Source organism: Cyprinodon tularosa, unplaced genomic scaffold, assembly GCF_016077235.1.
Source record: "Cyprinodon tularosa strain WSP-4 unplaced genomic scaffold, ASM1607723v1 ctg144, whole genome shotgun sequence".
NCBI classification, from domain to species: domain Eukaryota; kingdom Metazoa; phylum Chordata; class Actinopteri; order Cyprinodontiformes; family Cyprinodontidae; genus Cyprinodon; species Cyprinodon tularosa.
In genome coordinates, this window is record NW_024038265.1 from 846771 (window position 1) to 866499 (window position 19729).

General features: G+C 37.3%; 1 protein-coding gene across 2 annotated transcripts in view; it reads left to right on the plus strand.

Annotated features, from left to right (window-relative positions):
• Positions 1–19729, plus strand: part of nbeaa (neurobeachin a) — a 150273-nt gene that overhangs the window by 81850 nt on the left and 48694 nt on the right. For both annotated transcript variants that reach the window (XM_038278784.1, XM_038278785.1), the window contains exons 11-21: positions 295–403; positions 1696–1848; positions 3251–3419; positions 12434–12513; positions 12813–12875; positions 13287–13384; positions 15713–15805; positions 18770–18878; positions 19013–19094; positions 19251–19374; positions 19493–19685. In XM_038278784.1, coding sequence (XP_038134712.1) covers positions 295–403; positions 1696–1848; positions 3251–3419; positions 12434–12513; positions 12813–12875; positions 13287–13384; positions 15713–15805; positions 18770–18878; positions 19013–19094; positions 19251–19374; positions 19493–19685 — 1273 coding nt within the window. The remainder of the gene's footprint in view (positions 1–294; positions 404–1695; positions 1849–3250; positions 3420–12433; positions 12514–12812; positions 12876–13286; positions 13385–15712; positions 15806–18769; positions 18879–19012; positions 19095–19250; positions 19375–19492; positions 19686–19729) is intronic.

Consider the following 19729-nt stretch of genomic DNA (forward strand, 5'->3'; position numbering starts at 1 on the left):
TTTTCCCAAAGAATCCGTCCTCTGGTGAAGAGATAGCACCATGTGGTCTTTAATGCAGTTACTTTATCGGGCAGCATCTCAACATCATGTCAGCCAAGGACAGATTATTTATTGAATATCATCAGGAGGATGGAGATAAGGTAGAAAACACAGCTGCATATTAAAAATGAGCTATGAAGTGGCTGAATGTGGGTGGAAGGAGTTGTGATGGGAATGTCGATCAGGTTTTTGCCAACAGCTCTCAAACTGCAGTAGAGAGCACGTTCAAACTCATCTGTGTGTTGTGTGTTGCAGTGCGACCCTACTGGCGTTCCTGGTGGAGCTGTTGAAAAGCTCAGTGGCCATGCAGGAGCAGATGCTGGGAGGGAAGGGCTTTCTGGTGATTGGATACCTGCTGGAGAAGGTCAGTGCGAAGGCCTTCGATATGAAGAGCTGCAGCTTTTACGTCATGTCTGTTTATTTTTGATAAGTAGAGAAACCTTGGTCTTCATTCTGACCTTCGCTGTTTCCTGATAGCATCCACATATAGGGATTCACTGTCGGTCATATCTATCTATCCTGATTAAAAATAAACTCATGCTTAGTTTGAAGCATGAATCTAAACTTGATCTAACTAAATGAATGAAACTACTGTTATTAACCACTGTAAATATATTTTTTTGTATATTTTATCCACTTCATCATCCATGTTAGCTGTATGTACAGTGTTCTTCAGAAGGCTTAAACTGTTGAATATTTCATCACATTAAATACAAGAAGGAAATAAGACTGAAATGTCAGTTTTTCTCTAAAATTTGCATGTTTTTATTTATTTATTTTTTTTTTTACAAAAAATACTAAATGAATTAACATGGTGCAAAAACATCATTCAACATATTTAAGTCACAACTAAAAGATTGGATGAAGGAATACCAAACTTTTAGCCATCAGTAGAGCCTCTTCACAATGGGATTTTCTGTGTGGATTTTGTTGTGTACATGCATGCATGCTCCTGTTTTAGAATAAAAATGAGGACCAGTTTCAGTTTTGAACCTTTGGAATTTTTACTAACATTTTTACTAAGTGAAGACATTTTGGCTGGTCCTCAAAAGCCAACTGTTAAGTTTAGGGCTAAGGTGTCTATTGGGAATAGAATAGAATAGAATAGAAAATCCCTTTATGTCCCACAATGGGGAAATTCTGGTATACATATGCATAATGTGGCATATTTACTTTGCTGATATTCATCATTATTCACTGTCCTTAATAAATAAATAAATGAAATGAAATGTGGAAGGTCAGATGAGATGAACCTTTTATTTAGGCCTACATTCAAAGCTGTACTTGTGGAGAAATAGTTTCCTCCCATCCTCCCTGTGAAATGTGGTGGTGGCAGTATCATGCTCTGGGGCTTGTTTTTCACAGCTGGGACAGAATAGCTGGTCAGAGCAATTGGAAAGGTAAATGGAGTAAATTTTAGTTCAGCAAATGATTTATGTTTAATTCTAGAGCAGCTACTTCCTAAATCAAATATCCTTCCTAAATCAATATAAGTTTGAGTTTATAATGATGCTTAATGTGAAAGATTCATGGCATTTTCTACCATACTTACGTTTTGTAATGTGTTGCATCTGCTGATGGTTAAATTAACTTTATTTGTTTGATTATTTATTTGCTTCTTGATGTTATAGCTCATACTTGCCCTTCTTCTTGCAGTCGTCTCGGATTCACATCACCAGAGCAGTCCTTGAGCAGTTTCTGTCCTTTGCAAAGTATCTGGACGGTTTACCTCATGGGGCGCCACTCCTCAAGCAGCTCTGTGACCATGTCCTCTTTAACGCTGCCATCTGGATACACACACCCGCCAAGGTCTGTTGATCTTTGTATGCATTACCCACCATGTACTTTCCTCCAAAATAAAATAGAAATAACTAAGCTGATGACAAAGAGAAGGAAATTAATAAAAGAACCAAAAGGTTTTTTTATTTTTTTTATTCTCTTTTCTATAATATTTTGACTGAGTTCATGCTTGAAACAAACAAAGATGAAACACAGGACTGACATCTCTGCGGTCATTACCCTTTACAGTAATTTAATAAATGTGCTCAGAGGACGTACAGGGAGAGGCTGGCTCTCAGGCCTGTTAAAGGACAGAACATGCAAGTGAAGGAAACAAATAGTAAATCTGACATTTGAAAAGACCCCAGGAGAAGAGTGTGGATGTGCAGCTCCTCTGTTATTATTCTCGCTCTGAAATAGATACCGTTGGCATTCCCTCGGGGCCTGTGCCTCCACAGTTTGCAAAACTTTCATCTGACCCTAAGAGTCGATCTGGCAGTCATGCTACTCTCAAGAGCAAGTTGATTAGTTAATGTTTCTCTGCAGAAACACAGAATCAACCACTGATTTTTTTCTTCTTAGTTTTTTTTTTTTTTGATTCTACTTGTCAACATAAATTGGATCAAAGGGAATAATCTTGTTGGTTTTTTTTTTACCCCCGCCATTCAATTGCCAGTAAGAATATGCATGATGATAATTAAGCGTGGATATGATAAGAGGAATGCCAGGTTTTATTATTTCCTCCTCTAAAGGGGATGCCACAACCCTGATTAATGCCAAGATTAACCCTGGAGCTGTTTAGGACGTAATGAAACATAGGAAGAAGTCCCTTTTCTCATCCCTTCTCCAAAAAGCCTGATTGTTAAACACACTCCTGTCAAAGAAAACCCATGTTTCTCTTTTGCAGCACTGCCCAAAAAAGGAGATTATTGTCCTACTGTTTGAAATCTCAGCAGGTAAATAGGCAACTGTGTATAATATTATTTGACGTAATGTATTGAAGGTTTTCCTAATGCAGCTGAGTTGACTCCCCTGCCTAAATGATCTCTGATGTGATGTGGTCAGGCCACGGCCCTGCGTTAATTTCATCCTCTTAAATAGAGCTACCTCGTTACGGCTCCTCAGCATGGTGGTCGCTGTAATGAGCTCAGAGGTTTGTGAGCCGTCTCAATTTAGCAAATGTGCAGCGAGGATTGTATGAGTATTAGGAGAGGGAAAAGGGACAAACGGAACAAAGGAGCAAAAATGCCATTAGAGAGTGCCACCTTTTTTATATGTCAGGAATTGAGAGTAATTCCTCCGATTATTAATGAAATATTAATAAGCATAAAACAGCATTTTTTTTTTTTAATTGCTGCTTTTATAAAGTGCACGTCTTTGTGTCTAAGTGATGTTTATGCCCCAAATGAACGGAGTGTCTGTGTCTGCACAGGTTCAGCTGTCCCTCTACACTTACCTGTCGTCAGAGTTCATTGGCACCGCCACCATTTACACCACCATTCGCCGTGTCGGCACCGTCCTGCAGCTGATGCACACTCTGAAGTACTACTACTGGGCTATAAACCCTCTGGAGTGCAGCGGAATCACGCCCAAAGGGCTCGGTAAGTTCATGCACAAAAAGCCAATACTCCTTATTTCGCTGTGTGTTTGGGTGTATACATAGAGTATGCATGATGAGTCCAGCACTTTTTTTCCAACGACAGCTTAACTTATGCATGAAATGTTATAAGTCAGTGTGCTGAGAGGGGCAGCAATGCACCCGGAGGTGCCCGGCCTGCATAAAAAGCACAAGATTTTTCTAAACTTCGCAGTTGCTGTATTATCCTAGCTGGTGTTTAAAAAAAAAGAGAAAGTTTGAAGTCGCAGCAGATTCAGCATCATGTCTGCTAGAAAGTTTGTTGGTCGTGGCCGTGGGCATGAACGCAGGAGGGATCCATAACACTTACCTTCTCGCTCAACCTATGATGGGAATGATAAAGGTTAGATAAGCTAGAAACGACGACTTATGAGTAACTCACAATTAACGTGTGTCAACGATCACATAACTTGCCTGTAACTTATGCACCACGTACAGTATGGTAGATGTTGGCAAACTTTCCTTGATGTACTTGCTGTATGTCGACTTGTGCCAGCAAACTTCAGCGTGTTTATAACTTATACAAAACATCGGCATATGCTGACTAAATCGTTAAGTTGTGTAAGCATCATTAAATAGACTGAATGGGTCGAGACTCCTTCTAAACTATCTGTCCGTCAATCCGTTTGTAGTTAAGTGATTTGGCAGCATGGCCTAGGGGGCGTGTTAAGCCCTTGAGGAAAAAACCCTTGCAATTGCTAAAGCAGCTCTAAGAACTATCACCTTTGGTTGATTTTGGCTCCACCCAGTGGAAAAAAGATGTATTGTTTTACCTTAAGGAATACAGCTAGCCTGACGTAGTCCGACTCAATTCTAGTCAGAATATGAGTCTGATACTGCTCCATAGAGCTGTGATTATGGGGCGTGTTTTGAACGAACCAGGAAAAAAAATGCCTCTGCACTCAATTGGATAGACCTACAACCAATAAGAGCAACGGAGTGCGTGACGTATCTTAAGCGAGGCATAGTTGTTGTCCACAAAAATCAAAGCGTGCAGTTTCACGCCTAGAATAAGAAGATGAGACTTGATCGCGTTTCTCTGTTCCTCTTTTAAAATTAATTTGCTGTCGATATCTTCTAGAACAGACCTAATAGCAGAATCTACTCACCCAAACTCTCCAGCGGCAGCCATTATTGTTGTCACCCAAGCGCGCTTTGGTCACGTGGTTGATAACGTTACTCTTGATCATCTGTCCATCATCGTATAAAGCCCGCCCTGACAATTTGATTGGATCGCCTGACAGTGGGCTTTAATACTCGCGCTACTATGGAGCAGAGCCAGACCGAACTTTCCCATGAGATAAAATGGTAAAATCCTGAATTCCTGGTTGCCTGCATTTCGATTGAACTCTTTCTGTTTTCTGTGGCTGTGTGAAAGAGGAATAGCGGAGAGGTAATCATTCTAACTGTGGCACAACTGTTGAGGATGTTTTAAAAAAAAAGTTTAACTTGGGTTTTGCACAGTATTCCAGTATCCCCCCCGAGTCAACTCATGAGCAACTAATGTGCTGACGAGTTTAGAGCTTTAAAACAGATAAAAATGATTCTAGATCCAAGCAGGAAGATGCCACATTGTCTGAATATCATCCCTGGATAATTTGCACACGTAGACAATCTCTGAGGGAAACTTCGCATTGATTTCCACGTATAACAAATAGGAAAAGGATGAGGTGACGTATGCTGTGTTACTGCCACCCTCCTCAACGATGCTTAGTGTCTGTGAAAGTGATACAGACCCTCGGGCCATGACAGAGGTGTCATTCAACTAGTTGAAAGTCGAGGTATAATCAGAAAAAGTTAGGAAAACATTTAATGAAGGTTGAAAGTTATTTAGAGTGGTTTAATTACAAATTCTCCAAATGCATCCCTTTTGTTAGGAGCGTTAGAACAAATTTCTTCTTCCAGGTGAATGAAACCAGCCAATGATTGCTGCTCCAGATTTTCCTAATTAAAAGGCCATTTCAGTTTCATTTTTGGTAAATCTTCACCACATTTGATTGTGTCACATTTCAGAATCTGAAATTATCTCACCCTGATTATTTTCTATTAAACAGATCTATTTATAGAACATGATAGATTTATCAACAGATTTCTCTAATGCTTCTTCTAATTGTTAAAACTGATCTATATTTGTCTTTTTTAATTAAGTGGCTGTTGTTTGTTTCATTGAGGCTAAAGGATGCTTTAAAGGAGAGCCCCATAAGTATTGTTATTTGTAACTTTAAGTAAATTCTCAGAGCTTAATAGTTTTTTTAATAAGATTACAAACATTAAAAACCTTAATAATGCTGGATTTCACCCTGGATTTTAAACCAATCTTTTTATCCTGAGGTATTCAGCATAGATAGAGGAAGCGGTTGGCCTTAAATCTTTAAGAGAGATGATGACTCGCATCCACCAGCTATGATTAATGCTTACATGGATCCAAAGTGGAAACAAGCATTTCAAACCTGAACTGGAAAGAGACAATTTGTATTCCACGTTGATGTTTTTACTTGAATGGTTTCCATGCATGTTTACCACCTGTAATTGCCATGTTCTTCTGCTTCACTAATTTGAAATGGCAGCACAGCAGTGATACGTATGACATTCAAATTGATTCATTAAACAAATTTATGCAGCAGACAGTCTATAAAGTAAATACAGAGAGCAGTAGACCCAATTCTGTGACTTGTTCATAGCTAAGTTGAGCAAACTTTCCCCTTCATGCTGTGATGGGAACAACGGTTTTGAATCAAATTTCAGCTTTACAGCTTTGAGAATATAACATTGGTATTTGACAAAAAAAATCCATCCCTTCCTCCTCCACTGTATACAGAGTGTATGCAAAACTAAATTTTGAGGCATACAGCTTACGACAGTGAAATAAACATTACCATTTATAAAGTGCAGCATTAATTAAGAATGTAAACAGTCTGGGACAAAAGGAAACCAGTTAAAAGTCATGGTGCAAAATGGATTGATATGGAAATGTGCAGTGCAGTAAAAAATCTATAAATATGTTGCAGATTGCAGCGGAACATTGAGTTGTGTTCTATTTAAAGGTATTATAATAATAAAAAAAAAAAATCTGCCATATTGGTAGTGCAAATATTATGTTGCAAGTGTGATGCAGAGTCTAGATTAGAGTTTCAACACTGATGGCAGCTGGGAAAAAGCTGTTGCAGAGTTTGCAGGTCCTCCAGCGGATGCTGAAAAGCCTTTTTTCCCAGGGAGCAACAGGAAAAACAGTCTATGGTGGGGGTCTGAGGGGTTTGATTTATATTTTTCTGGTTCAAAGAAAAGTTGGAAAGGCTCATGAATTTGAAAATAGCTTGCAATATGTTTTTCATTTTCATACAAAGATCATTTTAAAAGATTCTAAAGAAGCCACTGACATTAACATGGTTCCTTCCTTTCACCATCTATAAGTTTGAAACACATGGAAATGCAGGAGTTTGCAGTATTTTTTATTTTTTTTATCTGCTTAATTTACATAATCGCAAATCTTTCTTTTAAATTGTGAAAACAAAACAAAAACGGTATACATCCATGAACATATAAACAAGTTCAATTGAAATGCCAGCAGGTTTTTTGGTTTTTATTGGCGCTTGAATTGATAAATGTGTGCAAAGAATAAAGGAACACAGATATCTTCATGTTGTATTTCTCGTGGAGATATTCCTTTGTTTTTTTAAGTAATGAATTGAGATATTGTGGTAGTATAGAATTGCACAAATGTGATGCTCTGAAAGAAAAAAGCGTTCTCAGCTGATTGGAAATAAACAAAGTTATACAGAAAAGGGAAGATGCAGGACAAAAGAATCTGCTCCATTTTGTTCACCTTAGGTTACCTTTTAAGCAGTAGACAGATTATAGATCACTTATAAGACAAGATTCAGAGAATAGTGCTTCAGCAGTAACGGTCGATTGACTAGTTAATTATAAATGGACTCTTTGTATTAGTCCTGTGCAGAAAAAAAGACACAGGAAGCAGGCATATGTCTAGGACCCAAGTACAGAAATGATATCTCTTAGAAAATAATCAGAGACCTGGAGTCCACAATGGATTTAAAAGTCATGTTGTATAAGTTTGAAAAAACAATTACTCCACGTCAGTCAGAATTTTTAAAAGAGCAACAAAAGAAAAACAAAGTTGTTAGAAGCCAACACGCCTAATTAACTAGCCTTGTTTCCAAAAGGATTCTTAACTTAAGAACAGTAGTTTAAAGTATCAGGCTTATAAATCGTAGTAATAATAATCACACTAATGGAGCCATTAAGGCCAAAAACAGGGCCATTAAGGTCACATGAGTCACTGGCATTAACAGCCAAACACTCAACTCCGTCCACTAAAAGAGAAACGAAGATATGTGAGAACATTTTCCTTGGAGCGTACTGGAATCTAGAAAGGTACCATATTCTCAAGCATTTTAGTCCCTCAGAGATTTGTGAGTTGACCCCACTGCTTAATTTTGCAGCAGGTTCCTTGTGGTGGAGCCCAGCTGAGCTCTTTTCAATGAATAACAGATTTATGTTCTTGCAGCATCATTAACTGAATTCCATAGGCAGGCGGGGATGAAAAGATGGTTGTCTCCTTCCTGGGCAGCCGCCATCTATAGAGAAATTTTAAAAATGATTTAGTGTGTCTTAGAATAATGAAATAATTTTCAGGAATAGATGAGGCTTCTGTCTTTTTTATAAATGAAAACATCAAGTTTTCTCTCTTCAGATGAACAAATGTCCCTCTGAATCCTGGTCCATTTTCTACATTGTGAATTGTTAACGTACCCTTACTGTGAAAACAGTGTGTCTGCTTTTTGTACTGTTAAAAAAACTGAAAAAGACAGTTTTAACAGTTTCTGTTGCCATGAACTGCAGCATCAAAAAAGGTCAGAGTACGCCCTCACTTTAATCAACCTCTTCTTCGCCTCAGACCTGCTGCTGACTGTGAGTACGCATCCAAGGTCACCATGGTAACAGACAAATTTGATGGGCAGATCCAAGGGAGCGTTTGGAATTTCTAATCAAGTGACTGTCTGGATCCCTTTTTTGTTTGGTGATATTGCCGTTTGACTGCTGGGATTCAGCCCCATAAAGGAGCGCTGATAGCAGCACAGCAACAATTAGCCTCAGACACATACTTACTGCCATTCAAAGCCAAAATGTGCTAGTTATGGTTTGACAGACCACATGCACGTACACTTGACTGTACTGTAAGAGGGTGATACGCACTAATTTACATAGTAATAGGAAAATGTTTGATCTCACCACAGGCTTTGTGGATAAAAATTGATTCATCTTAGTGTCAGTCTGAGGGAAAGAGGTTGATTCCAAGTTGCACATTAAATTTTTTTCTGTATTGCTGTTTTTTTCAGTTTCCTTTGGCTTTACTTCTTTCATGAGACAACAAAATTAATTTGCACTTTTTTCCCCCTTTACTTGGCAAATAATTCAAATCCTCCTTCCGGCTATAAAAAGACAAATGCGCTGTAATAAAAAAGGAAACCTTAGGCCTTCTGTAGTGACATTGCTTTGATTCTTACAAATAGGTCAGAATTCAGTCTATATGGTAATTGCATTTCTTTCCAGTTTATTGCAGGAAAAATTTAGCAGAAAAAAGCAGTTTGTGTATTGCTTATTTTTACTATTCAGTAGTCTCACACACACCACTTTCCTAATTTTGTAGACGTACATCCACAATTGTTTATGTGAATCTTAAATGTTTACCGGATGCATGATAGAATTAAAGTGTGCAATTGCAATAGTGCACAAACTAAAAATTGGATGGAATATATGAGAGGCTATAATACCTGAGAGGCTCTGCATTGCCAGTCTCTTGTATGAACCTTTACTGCATTTTATGCCCAAAGGTTAAGATTTTTGTTCGGGGTAATATGGCTTTCTGTAGAGGACACCGCTGTGTTGCAGGGGTAGCACAAACTCCAAAAAACAACTGTCAGTTGCATCCAGATTAGTTTTCTTTTGCTCATTTAGATAGTTAGAAAGTAATGAGTGTGCTTCTAGCAGTGTTGTGCAATGTGTAAGCACTCGTGAAAAATAAAGCTGCATACAGCTGGGGGCTAATGGTGCAGAGGATGGTGCTTAAACCAATGCCTTCAACTAGGGCTGCAACTAATGATAGTTTAGTAATGGATTAATCTGTCGAATATTTTTTAGATGAAATTACTTATAATTTGATAGCAAAAGGTGCTCTAATACACTATTCAAACAAGGTGAAGCTAAAAACTATGTCACTCGAGGGCATCTGGATAGAAGATATTCACTGGCGAAAAAGGTTTTCACCTCAGACGCAAAGGCTCCTTATATTTTTCACCATTTCGCCATAATGCTTACTGCTGTGAGTGGGTTGTTCTTTCACCTAACGACATGTTAGAGTCTGTGTACTCCAATTACACATAATGGATTACCAAGTTAATGGACTACTAAATTACTTGACAAACAGTTTACGTATCTATCAATGTTAATGGTTTTCAGTTTGTTTTGTCTTATGTAGTTATACCCTCTTGGAAAGCCTCGTAACTTATATACGAATAATAACCAATTATTTGACCTTCTTGAAATCTCATTTTGGTTTATAAGTAAAGAAAATCCAATTTTGTTTAGCAAATATGCCTAAAAACTGTTGTCTGATGAAAATCAGGAACATTCATTTATAGAAGTAAAACACAGTTTTTAACTTTACCCCTTGGATCCTATTTAAGTCAGTTTAAATCTTATATAGATTGTAATGTATGTAAGACCCTAAAACCAGGAATATATTTGTTTTATAAACAATGATGGATGTTCCCTGTCATCATTTTCAGCCCAAATGAGCAGCCCATTGACAGGTGAGGATGATGGATAACAAAGGAGGGCCTCAGTGTCATGTTTTTGGCTTAGTGAAGAACGGGTGAACGGGCTCAGACGACTAGACGCACTCGTATAATTCAAGGGCACCAAAGCATGGCAGACAAACGCCCAGAGACACTCCTCTCTTTTTTGTTTTCCTTAGTTTTTACATTTCCTTCAGCTTCAGTCAATCGAGATTTTTTATTTTGAAGGAGGGTATGGTGTGTTTCATTGAGCAAAGAAATACTTTGTTTTTAATGGCATTTTTTTTCTCTAATGGCATACAGAAGTGATAAATGAGGAGAGCTCATAAAATCTTGAAAATACACCCAATCTGACATAATATTGATAACAGTTCACTATGAAGTGTGAAAAAATATTAAATCATGTAGGTTTGACATCTTTTGTTGACTTGCATTTCTTATTCGTTCAGGATGATGTATAATGTGTGGCCTAAAAATGACTATTACTGATGTAAATGTTGTAGTTTTTTGGAAAAAAGTGTTTTTAAACCTTAAACTCTTTAATTTTTAAACGTAAACATCTATCAAAGCTGATATTTACCAAAACATTTCATGCTGTACTTAATTAGTGGGCTGTGTAAGATAGTTTAAATGCAAATTATAATGACTAAATCAAATACAGCTGCTGATTTGGGCCCTTTTATTTATTTTGATCAATATGAAAAAGGCATTGGAATATTCATTTGATTCCTTTTCTCTCATTCTCGTTCTTACTCACATTGTTTAGAGCTGCTAAATCTGAAGTCTCAACTATTAAAGGGCAAGGTTGACTTTGGAACTGTGGCTTCCTTATACAGGTTTATTAATAGCTGTTAATTTATCTTTAAGCATCAAGTCCACCCTGGAAACTAAAAATAATAGATACAAATCAAAATGACATACTACATATATGGGAATAAATTACATTTACAAAGGTCGATATTGGGGGGACAAACAACTGCATGCTCCAAAGGATCGAAAGCTGTAGATCTAAAAAATGTGTGCTTTTCAATCATCACCAGCTTTCCGCAAATACTCTTCTATGTCAATTAGGGCTAAAACTAACAGCTATTTTCCAAATCTAATAACATGTCTATTATATTTATTTATTGATTATTAATCAGATAGCCAAAGGTTCCTTAAAGAAGACTTTTTACGAAATTCAACCAGGTTGAGCTAAAACTTTACGTTCTGGATAGAGCATATTGACAGACAAAAAAATCTTTTTTCATCTTAAATGCAAAATGTGTATATATAATGCAAACAGTGTTCTGGAAGTTAGTCCATTTTCAAAAACATAGTCCTTCAAAAAAAATCCTCTCAAACCTTTTATAAACTAAATTAATTCATAATATAAATATCAGATAAATACAGTTTGAAGGAATGAAAATGATGCCACTAATTATTATCTGCAATATTTGAACAGGAAAGACAATAACATCCCAAACAATCACATACAATGGTAGTTTAATATTTTAGTGTCTGTAAAGTCAAGAAATTATATGAAAGTTTTTTTTTAGTTTCCAAAAACTTTAGGACATTTGAAAATGCATACTCTGTCTGCCTCTATTCACCGAGATGTGAATATCAATATCTCCTTTTAAATTCTTTAACCATGTTGCTAATATTTATATATTGTACCACCTTCAAGGCAAGGATGAAAGCTAAAAAGAAAAAACATCATTTTCTGGGATTCACTGGCTTTAATATAGTTGATTAAAGTTGCAGCAACAATTCCTTTCTTAATGTTATTATGCTTCTATAAAAATGGATGCAGTGCCAGAGCAACAAATTAGACACAGTGGATTCTGCAGCTTGTTTGCTTTGGATCACTCTGACCATCAATCACAATTTTTTTGCAAATGACTTTGGCATTACTGTAATAAGTTAAATTAGCACAAGCATAAAATATCCAGATTGCCAAATAGCTTGTGGAGTTAATGACAGTGATTTACAGTTCTGATGAAGAGAAAGTGAGCTCATGTGAATGTTTTTTTCTTTTCTCCAGCTCTCGAGGAAGCCTCATAAAACTGTCAGTAAACAGAAGGGCTCACTCAGACTGCGTTACGGACATGTTTAGCGTGCCATTATCGATCTGTGAAAATGTTTTGCTAATCTTTATTTCTACCTGTATGTTTTTGCTCAGATGGACCGCGGCCGTCCCAGAAGGAGATCATCTCGCTTAGAGCCTTCATGCTCCTCTTCCTCAAACAACTCATACTGAAGGTAGAGGGAGAAAATGTGATTATCTTCATGGCATAGTTTAAGCTGTGGGAAATCACTTTACGTCTTTGATGTTCTCCGTTGTTTCTCCTCCCGGGCAGTTTGCTTCTTAATCTGAAATATGTGGAAAATAGCATTAAAGATGAGCAATGTCAATGGAGCATGGTAGCTTTAGTATGTGCGCATTAGTGTTTGTTCCTTCTTCTATGTTGAGTCATCTGAGGTTAATAAGAAGTAAAAAAAATAATAATATAGATCAATGAGGCGTATTTGTAAATCTATTTTATTTTTTTTTCTTCCAGGACCGGGGCGTGAAGGAGGACGAGCTGCAGAGCATCCTCAACTATCTGCTGACCATGCATGAGGTTCAGTTCTTTATCCTCTTTATTAAAATAGTAAAGAAAGCGGGACAAAGAGGGAGGATGGCGAGAGCCTGAGTGAAGCTGGTGGCAAAGTATGCGCTATAGTCTGGGGGCTGGAGTTATGGTCCACTTAAATAAGTGAGAGTGAGTCAGCTTCAGTACGGTGACAGCATAAAAAACTGCCGCAACAATGGACTGAACAGAATGTACTCCTCTGTAACAATTATATCTATTCTTGCTCTGAAATACCACCTGCTCCTCCGCAATTCCCCCCTCCGTGTCCACCCCTGCATCTCTCTCTTTGTCCTCCTAGCCTTCTATTCATCTCTAGCCTCCGGGCCTTTTCCTTTTGTTCCCCTCCTACTCCTCCGCTGCCGTCTCACCTGTTCACCTTGCTTTCTTTTTCTTACGCAGGATGAAAATATCCACGATGTGCTCCAGCTGCTGGTGGCTCTTATGTCTGAGCACCCGGCATCCATGATCCCTGCTTTTGACCAGAGAAATGGCATCAGGTGATTGCAGCCCACTCATGCATGTTCATAGACAAAGCTCTGCTCCTGCTCTAAGAATTACATCTGTTTAATTTACATTCACACAACCTTAAACATTTACTAGTTATAGCATAGCTGAAACTATAATTTTAGGATGTACAAAACACCCAATTGGTCTCACAGTCTGATGTTATAGCTAATTAAAAATTTCCTCTTTTAGGTCTCCTTGGATACCTAGCCTTTTTCTAACTGATAAATGTTAATAATGTCAGATTGAAATTCTTTAGGATTGTCTTGTAATAATCTTCAAAGACAGACATGTTGTCATCATTAAAGAAGCTTATCTTAGTAGTTTGTCATAACTCCTGCTCATTCCTCCCAAAATAGTGGAACTCAGTCTGGTCAGCCCATAATTAGTCTTCCTAAAACTTTGGGACACTTTGGAGCTACTTTTGATTTGGAAGCCACATTTATATCTTCTATAGTTCCACACATTGCTATTTTTATCCATTTTGTTCTTACTAAGGCGAAACACCTCCACAGCACAATACTGCCACCGCCATACTTTACAGTTGGTATGTTGAACTGGACTTTTTAAGCTTTACCTCTTTCCCTCCAAAAGCTAGAGTAGTTATGATGGACAGACACAACAAAGACAAAACTTAAAGGCTTAAACTTAAATTGCTGACTTTAACGCTATTTTTTCTTGTTGCTTTGAGAGAAATGTTCTATTCCTCCTCTCTGAGTGGTCTTTCAGCTCTTATGGTGCTACACATGGAAATGGAAAGCTTGTTCACAATGGCCATCGCTTTTATTCACTTGATGTTTTATACAAAAGCATGCTCATTTCTAGGACTCAAAGCCTGTCTCCTTTTTAAGAATCACTATTACTGGGCATTCCTATACTATTTATACTGCTGTCTAATTGTTTAAACAGGCGAAGTTTCAGAAATCTATGAACTTTACTACGGATAAAACCGACCCTTTGTAGGTCCTTATTTTCTTTTAGGTCTTTTATTTTCTCTTTTCTAATATTTGGGTTGATCCCTTTCTTTGATGATTTTCACATTGTTGCACATGACATCAGTGTGTTTTAGGTGCTTCCTTAAAATGCATCCATATAATTCAAATAATACGAATAAATCCATCAAAAACATACAAAGTTATCACATCACCTATGTTTTCCTAAGTTGGTCATCTGAGAATTACGTGATACTAATCATAGTATATTAAAAGCTCTCACATATTGTCCCTACATTTAGCAAATATACATATTTTAAATGTGTCCAACTTACCTATAAAATGAAGTAGGCTAATTTAAGTTTAGGTTGTCAGGAAAAAAAAGATGTTTACCTTTTTCATACAGTGTATAACTTTAGAATTAAGCACCATTCTCAATGTTTTCTGTTGGTATGACGTGTCTGCTGATCAGAAGGCATGTTGTGTTCTCCTGTGGTGGATTTGTGCAGCAACATTAACATCACTATGTAATCAGACTCATCTTTGCATGCTGAGTAATAATACTTAAGAGAACAGAGCCTTCTGATTACTCGAAGACAGACCCCGGCCAACTGTGTGGGTAATTTTCCCAATGCATAACTTCACTTGGATGCCTTCTTGGTTGCTACAGTAACTCTTATTGCTTGAGAGCTAATGCAAGCTGTGCTGCCTTCTTATGTGTCCCCTTTGTACACGCCTTTGATGAACATCCCTCTCAAGTAAAAATGTTTTTTTCTGTATTTACAACCCGGGTGTTCTGTGCATTGGGCAAAAGTAAAGCATTTGAATTAGTTATTTCCAAATATTAATAATGGACCTGCAACAATCAGTCTGGGAGGATATCTTTAGGTTTAATTAACACCCTTAAAAGGATTTATGTTGTTTTTCTGCACTTGTTAAAAGCATTTAGCTTAGCATTTAGTAACATTTAGATGGACCATATCACAAAGCAGACTCTCTTAGACACCAGCATGTAAAATAGATTCAAACTGATTTTTTTTTTTGATGCCAATGTACCGGAAGGATTGACATTATCTCACAGCATATTTTTATGTATGTTTTATACACAGAATGCAGATATGACAGATTGTTAAGTATGATTTAAAGCAATCCTCTAAGTCTAAATGTTTTGAAATTGGTTAAAATTGTGAAAAAGCCTTTTACAAAAGAGCAGAATTCTAGATGCATATTGTTTCATGAGATATGGAGCAAAAGTTCATAAAAAGCTTACATTTATTAGTAACCGCATAAAACAACAACATTAAAGTTTTTTTTATTATTATTATCTATTTGTCTTACTCTGCATTTGTGTTATAAAGTTTTATCCCCATGTACATATTTTCATTTCAGGGTGATCTGCAAACTCCTAGCCTCTAAGAGTGAAAGTATACGGGTTCAGGCCCTCAAGGTCCTAGGCTACTTCCTTAAGCACCTCGGCCACAAGTAAGTGCCAACTTTATTCTTCTTTCTTCTAATCTTTTTATGCCCAGTAGTTAACAACCACGAATATTTTAAGACAAGGTTGCATCAACCAAATTTTTGAGTTCAATTTAGCCTTTTAAAAAAATTTTCACATTCAGTTTCTCTTCAATGATGTAATTATAAGAGCAGCATTGAAAATATATATTTCTGGTCATTTTACTATTGATGATTAATAGAAAAATAGATTACAATGCTAGTTGGGGGCTGCTCAGTGGCGCACTAGTAGCACTGCTGCCTTGCTGGGTTCTGGATTCGACTCCCAGCCCAGGGTCTTTCTGCATGGAGTTTACATGTTCTCCCTGAGTATGCGTGCGTTTTCTCCAGGTACCCCGGCTTCCTCCAGTCCTAAAACATGACTGTTAGGTTAATTGGCTTCTCTGAATTCTCCTTAGGTGTGAGTGTGTGTGCAAGTTTGTTTATCCTGTTTGTCTCAGTGCTGCAATGCGATGGACTGGAGACCTGTCCAGGGTGTACCCCGTCTCTGTCCCGTAGACAGCTCCCATCGCAACCCCGCTTGGGATAAGTGTGATGGAAATTGGATGGATGAATGTTAGTTGAAAAGGGGACCATTTACATTTAGATCAGTTGTACTGAAACAAAGACAAAGTGATTCTAGAGTTGTATTTGTTTAATGTAGTTTTCATTTTAAACTGTCTTTAGCATCCTATACTGAAGATAGTTGCAGACAGCATCGTAATAGCTTTAAGTGTATTTAGCCTTAGCTTAAGAAGGTAAATTATATGATTTGCCAATGGAATGATATGTTTGTTTGATATGTATGTTTTTACTCATAAAATAAGATAAATAGATAATATGCACTTGAAATGAGAAAATGCTATTGTTTGTTTTCTTATTTAAATAACTGTCTTCTTCAATTGGCAAAGTGTCTCACTTAACTCCTTAATTAAAGAAAAAATACACTTATTTTAAGAAACAATTACTTATGTAGATTATTTTTTTGCAGTGCAGTGAGAGACGTTGATAAACTAAAAAAGGAAAGCAGTTTTTTTATGTACTCTGCCTTCCTTTTAGGTGCTGAAAATGGTAAACTCTTAATCACTTCCAGCTTGAGCAGCTGTCTTGGTAACTCATTATAATAATGTACAGTTTCCTTTACTTATAAGGGGAGTAGCTAGACTTGAGTTTTCGCCCCACAATAATATTTAAACTAAAGAGGGTTGTAGTCAGTGGAATTTAAATTTGTAAATATGCAGATTATCAATAGCTCCAGCTAATTTGAAAGAAGAAATAAAATGTTCTTTAAAATGATGCATTAATGCAGAGAAACTGTTAGACTTTCACAGCCAATCTATAAAGTAACTACTAATGTCCAGCATCACACTCTCCAGTGAGCTTTCCAAGATCTATTTGTTCATGTTTGTGTGGAGATCTCATCCTTGTCATCATGTCCGGGCAGAAAGAATCATTGTGACAGCGTGCACTCGGAGGGAGGGGAAATCTTGATGAGGGGCTAAGAATGCTGGGGGATTTAGTCATCCCATGTGACACGGACACCTCTCGCTGTATGAGATGAGGGAGGGCCACCACACTGCACCTGAGCCCGACACAAATTACTCCTCCACCCACTTGAAATCTGCTCCCATCACACATCTTATTGCAATTTGCATACTTTTGTATAAAAAATAAAAAAAACTAGTGGCCCACTTTAGCGTTACATCTGCATAACTAAAAAAGCATCTCCACATTGAGTTAACATAATATCTAAGAATTTGTAATGTATAGCAAATAGTAACTACAATTCACCCCTTAAAGTGGTAGGTGAGGATAACTGTAATAAATTTAAGCAGTGTAACATCAAAAGTTACACTTTACATTTATAATGCTACTGGCTTTAGTCAGATTGGGTACACTACACCTGAATGTTAAATGACATAGTGGAGAATGTTCTTTTTCCGGGTGGATCATCAAAATAAGTGCTCCTTCTAATTGTCAATCATTCTGCTGATATGTTTACGTAAAGTCGTTTTACGTGTTCGTCTCCATTTTCACTTACCGGTGGTGAGTCTGCCATATTGGAAAAATTGTAAACCTTTTGGAAAGTAAGCTTGTATGAGCAATGCAAACAGCAACTTTTAAACAGAGCGTGCACGAGGAGAAATGGGCTCGTGCACGCTCTTGCATGCGTTTAATAGTTGTGCATGTGCATTTTTATTTTAAAGTAGGGAGGGTGGGTCTTTTCAAAAAATTGCGAAAATCCTCCGCTATACCTTTAAGTGGAATCTCTAGGATTTTTCTTTAGACTGACTAGCATTAAAAAGTATACCTGCAACAAAAAGCGTATTGCTATTATTTTTGGCCCTCTTTGCTGAAGACCTGTCACAGCATCTAAATCTTACTATGTTTATAATAAGTTTAAATTAAGTCAAGAAACATGAGAAAGCTGCACAAGGTTGGAATATGGAAAATTTGAAGGGGGAAAAAAGGCATTGTTGTTAGTAGATGAACAGCCTCTGAACACCATCTCAATTAACACCTCTTTGAAAGGCACCTTGTTAGTGTGAAAATACTGTCTCAAGCCAGATAGTATCATTTTTTTTTTTTTTTACTTTTTTGTAGATACAAAAGAAAGAAAGGAAAGAAAAATATTTAAGGTTTTAGGTTGTTAAAAGTGTAATAATCGATTTGTTTTAATTTAAGCTTTAAAAGAAAACAGCATATTTTGCAGGGCTACTTTTCAGTATTTTATAAGCAATTTAACATGAAATATATATATATATTTATACAGACTGCCTCTGCTGTGCTCTTTTCATTTCTAAGGCTTTTGTTATCAAACACATCAGTGTTGTTTCCTGGTTGTCAGCCCAGATTATACTAATATGTTGTTTGCTCAGTAGCAATCAGGGTCAGTTCTAATTATCACACTGGTCCTAAATAATATGGATTGTTGTTTCGGTTCCCCTCCAGGAGGAAGGTGGAGATCATGCACACGCACAGTCTGTTCACACTGCTGGGAGAAAGGCTGATGATGCACACCAACACCGTTTCAATTACCACCTACAACACGCTATATGAGGTAGGAAATTGTGGGAAAACGTCTCCTTTCTCTGCATTTCCCTACAGATTTACATTTATCTTTGTCAAAATATCACAATAGAAATGATTTGCTTGCTGTTTAAATGGTGTCCCCTTAAATTTCTGTAAATGCAGATTCTGACTGAGCAGGTTTGCACCCAGGTGGTCCACAAACCCCACCCTGAGCCAGACTCCACTGTCAAGATCCAGAATCCAAGTAAGTGGCAAAACACTCCTCTGTGGCTTCAGTCTGTCATTTGTTTCTCTTTGGTAATGTGAACAAACAAGCCTGGATTGGAAATCGGCTCTGTTTTCTTCCTTGCTATTTTCTTTCCCTCTTCTGTCATTATTGATGCTTTCTTGTTTCATGCAGTGATTCTGAAAGTAGTGGCTACATTGTTAAAGAACTCCTCACCAAGCGCTGAACTGATGGAAGTCCGAAGACTCTTCCTTTCCGACATGATTAAACTGTTTAGTAACAGCCGCGAAAACAGACGGTAAAAAAAAAAGCAGATGCTCATTTATACATTTATTCCACTTCTATTTATTCCTGTTTTAACAACTGATCATTTGTTACATTGATCAGCTGCTCATGTATGTGTTTTTGGTCATCAGTTGCCTGTTGCAGTGCTCAGTGTGGCAGGACTGGATGTTCTCTCTCGGATATATCAATCCTAAGAACCCAGATGAGCAGAAGATCACTGAAATGGTGTACAACATCTTTAGGATCCTTCTCTACCATGCCATCAAATACGAATGGGGGGGATGGAGAGTGTGGGTTGATACCCTCTCGATTGCGCATTCAAAGGTATGTGTGCAAAAAAATCACACTTTAGTCTTCATTGTTTTTTT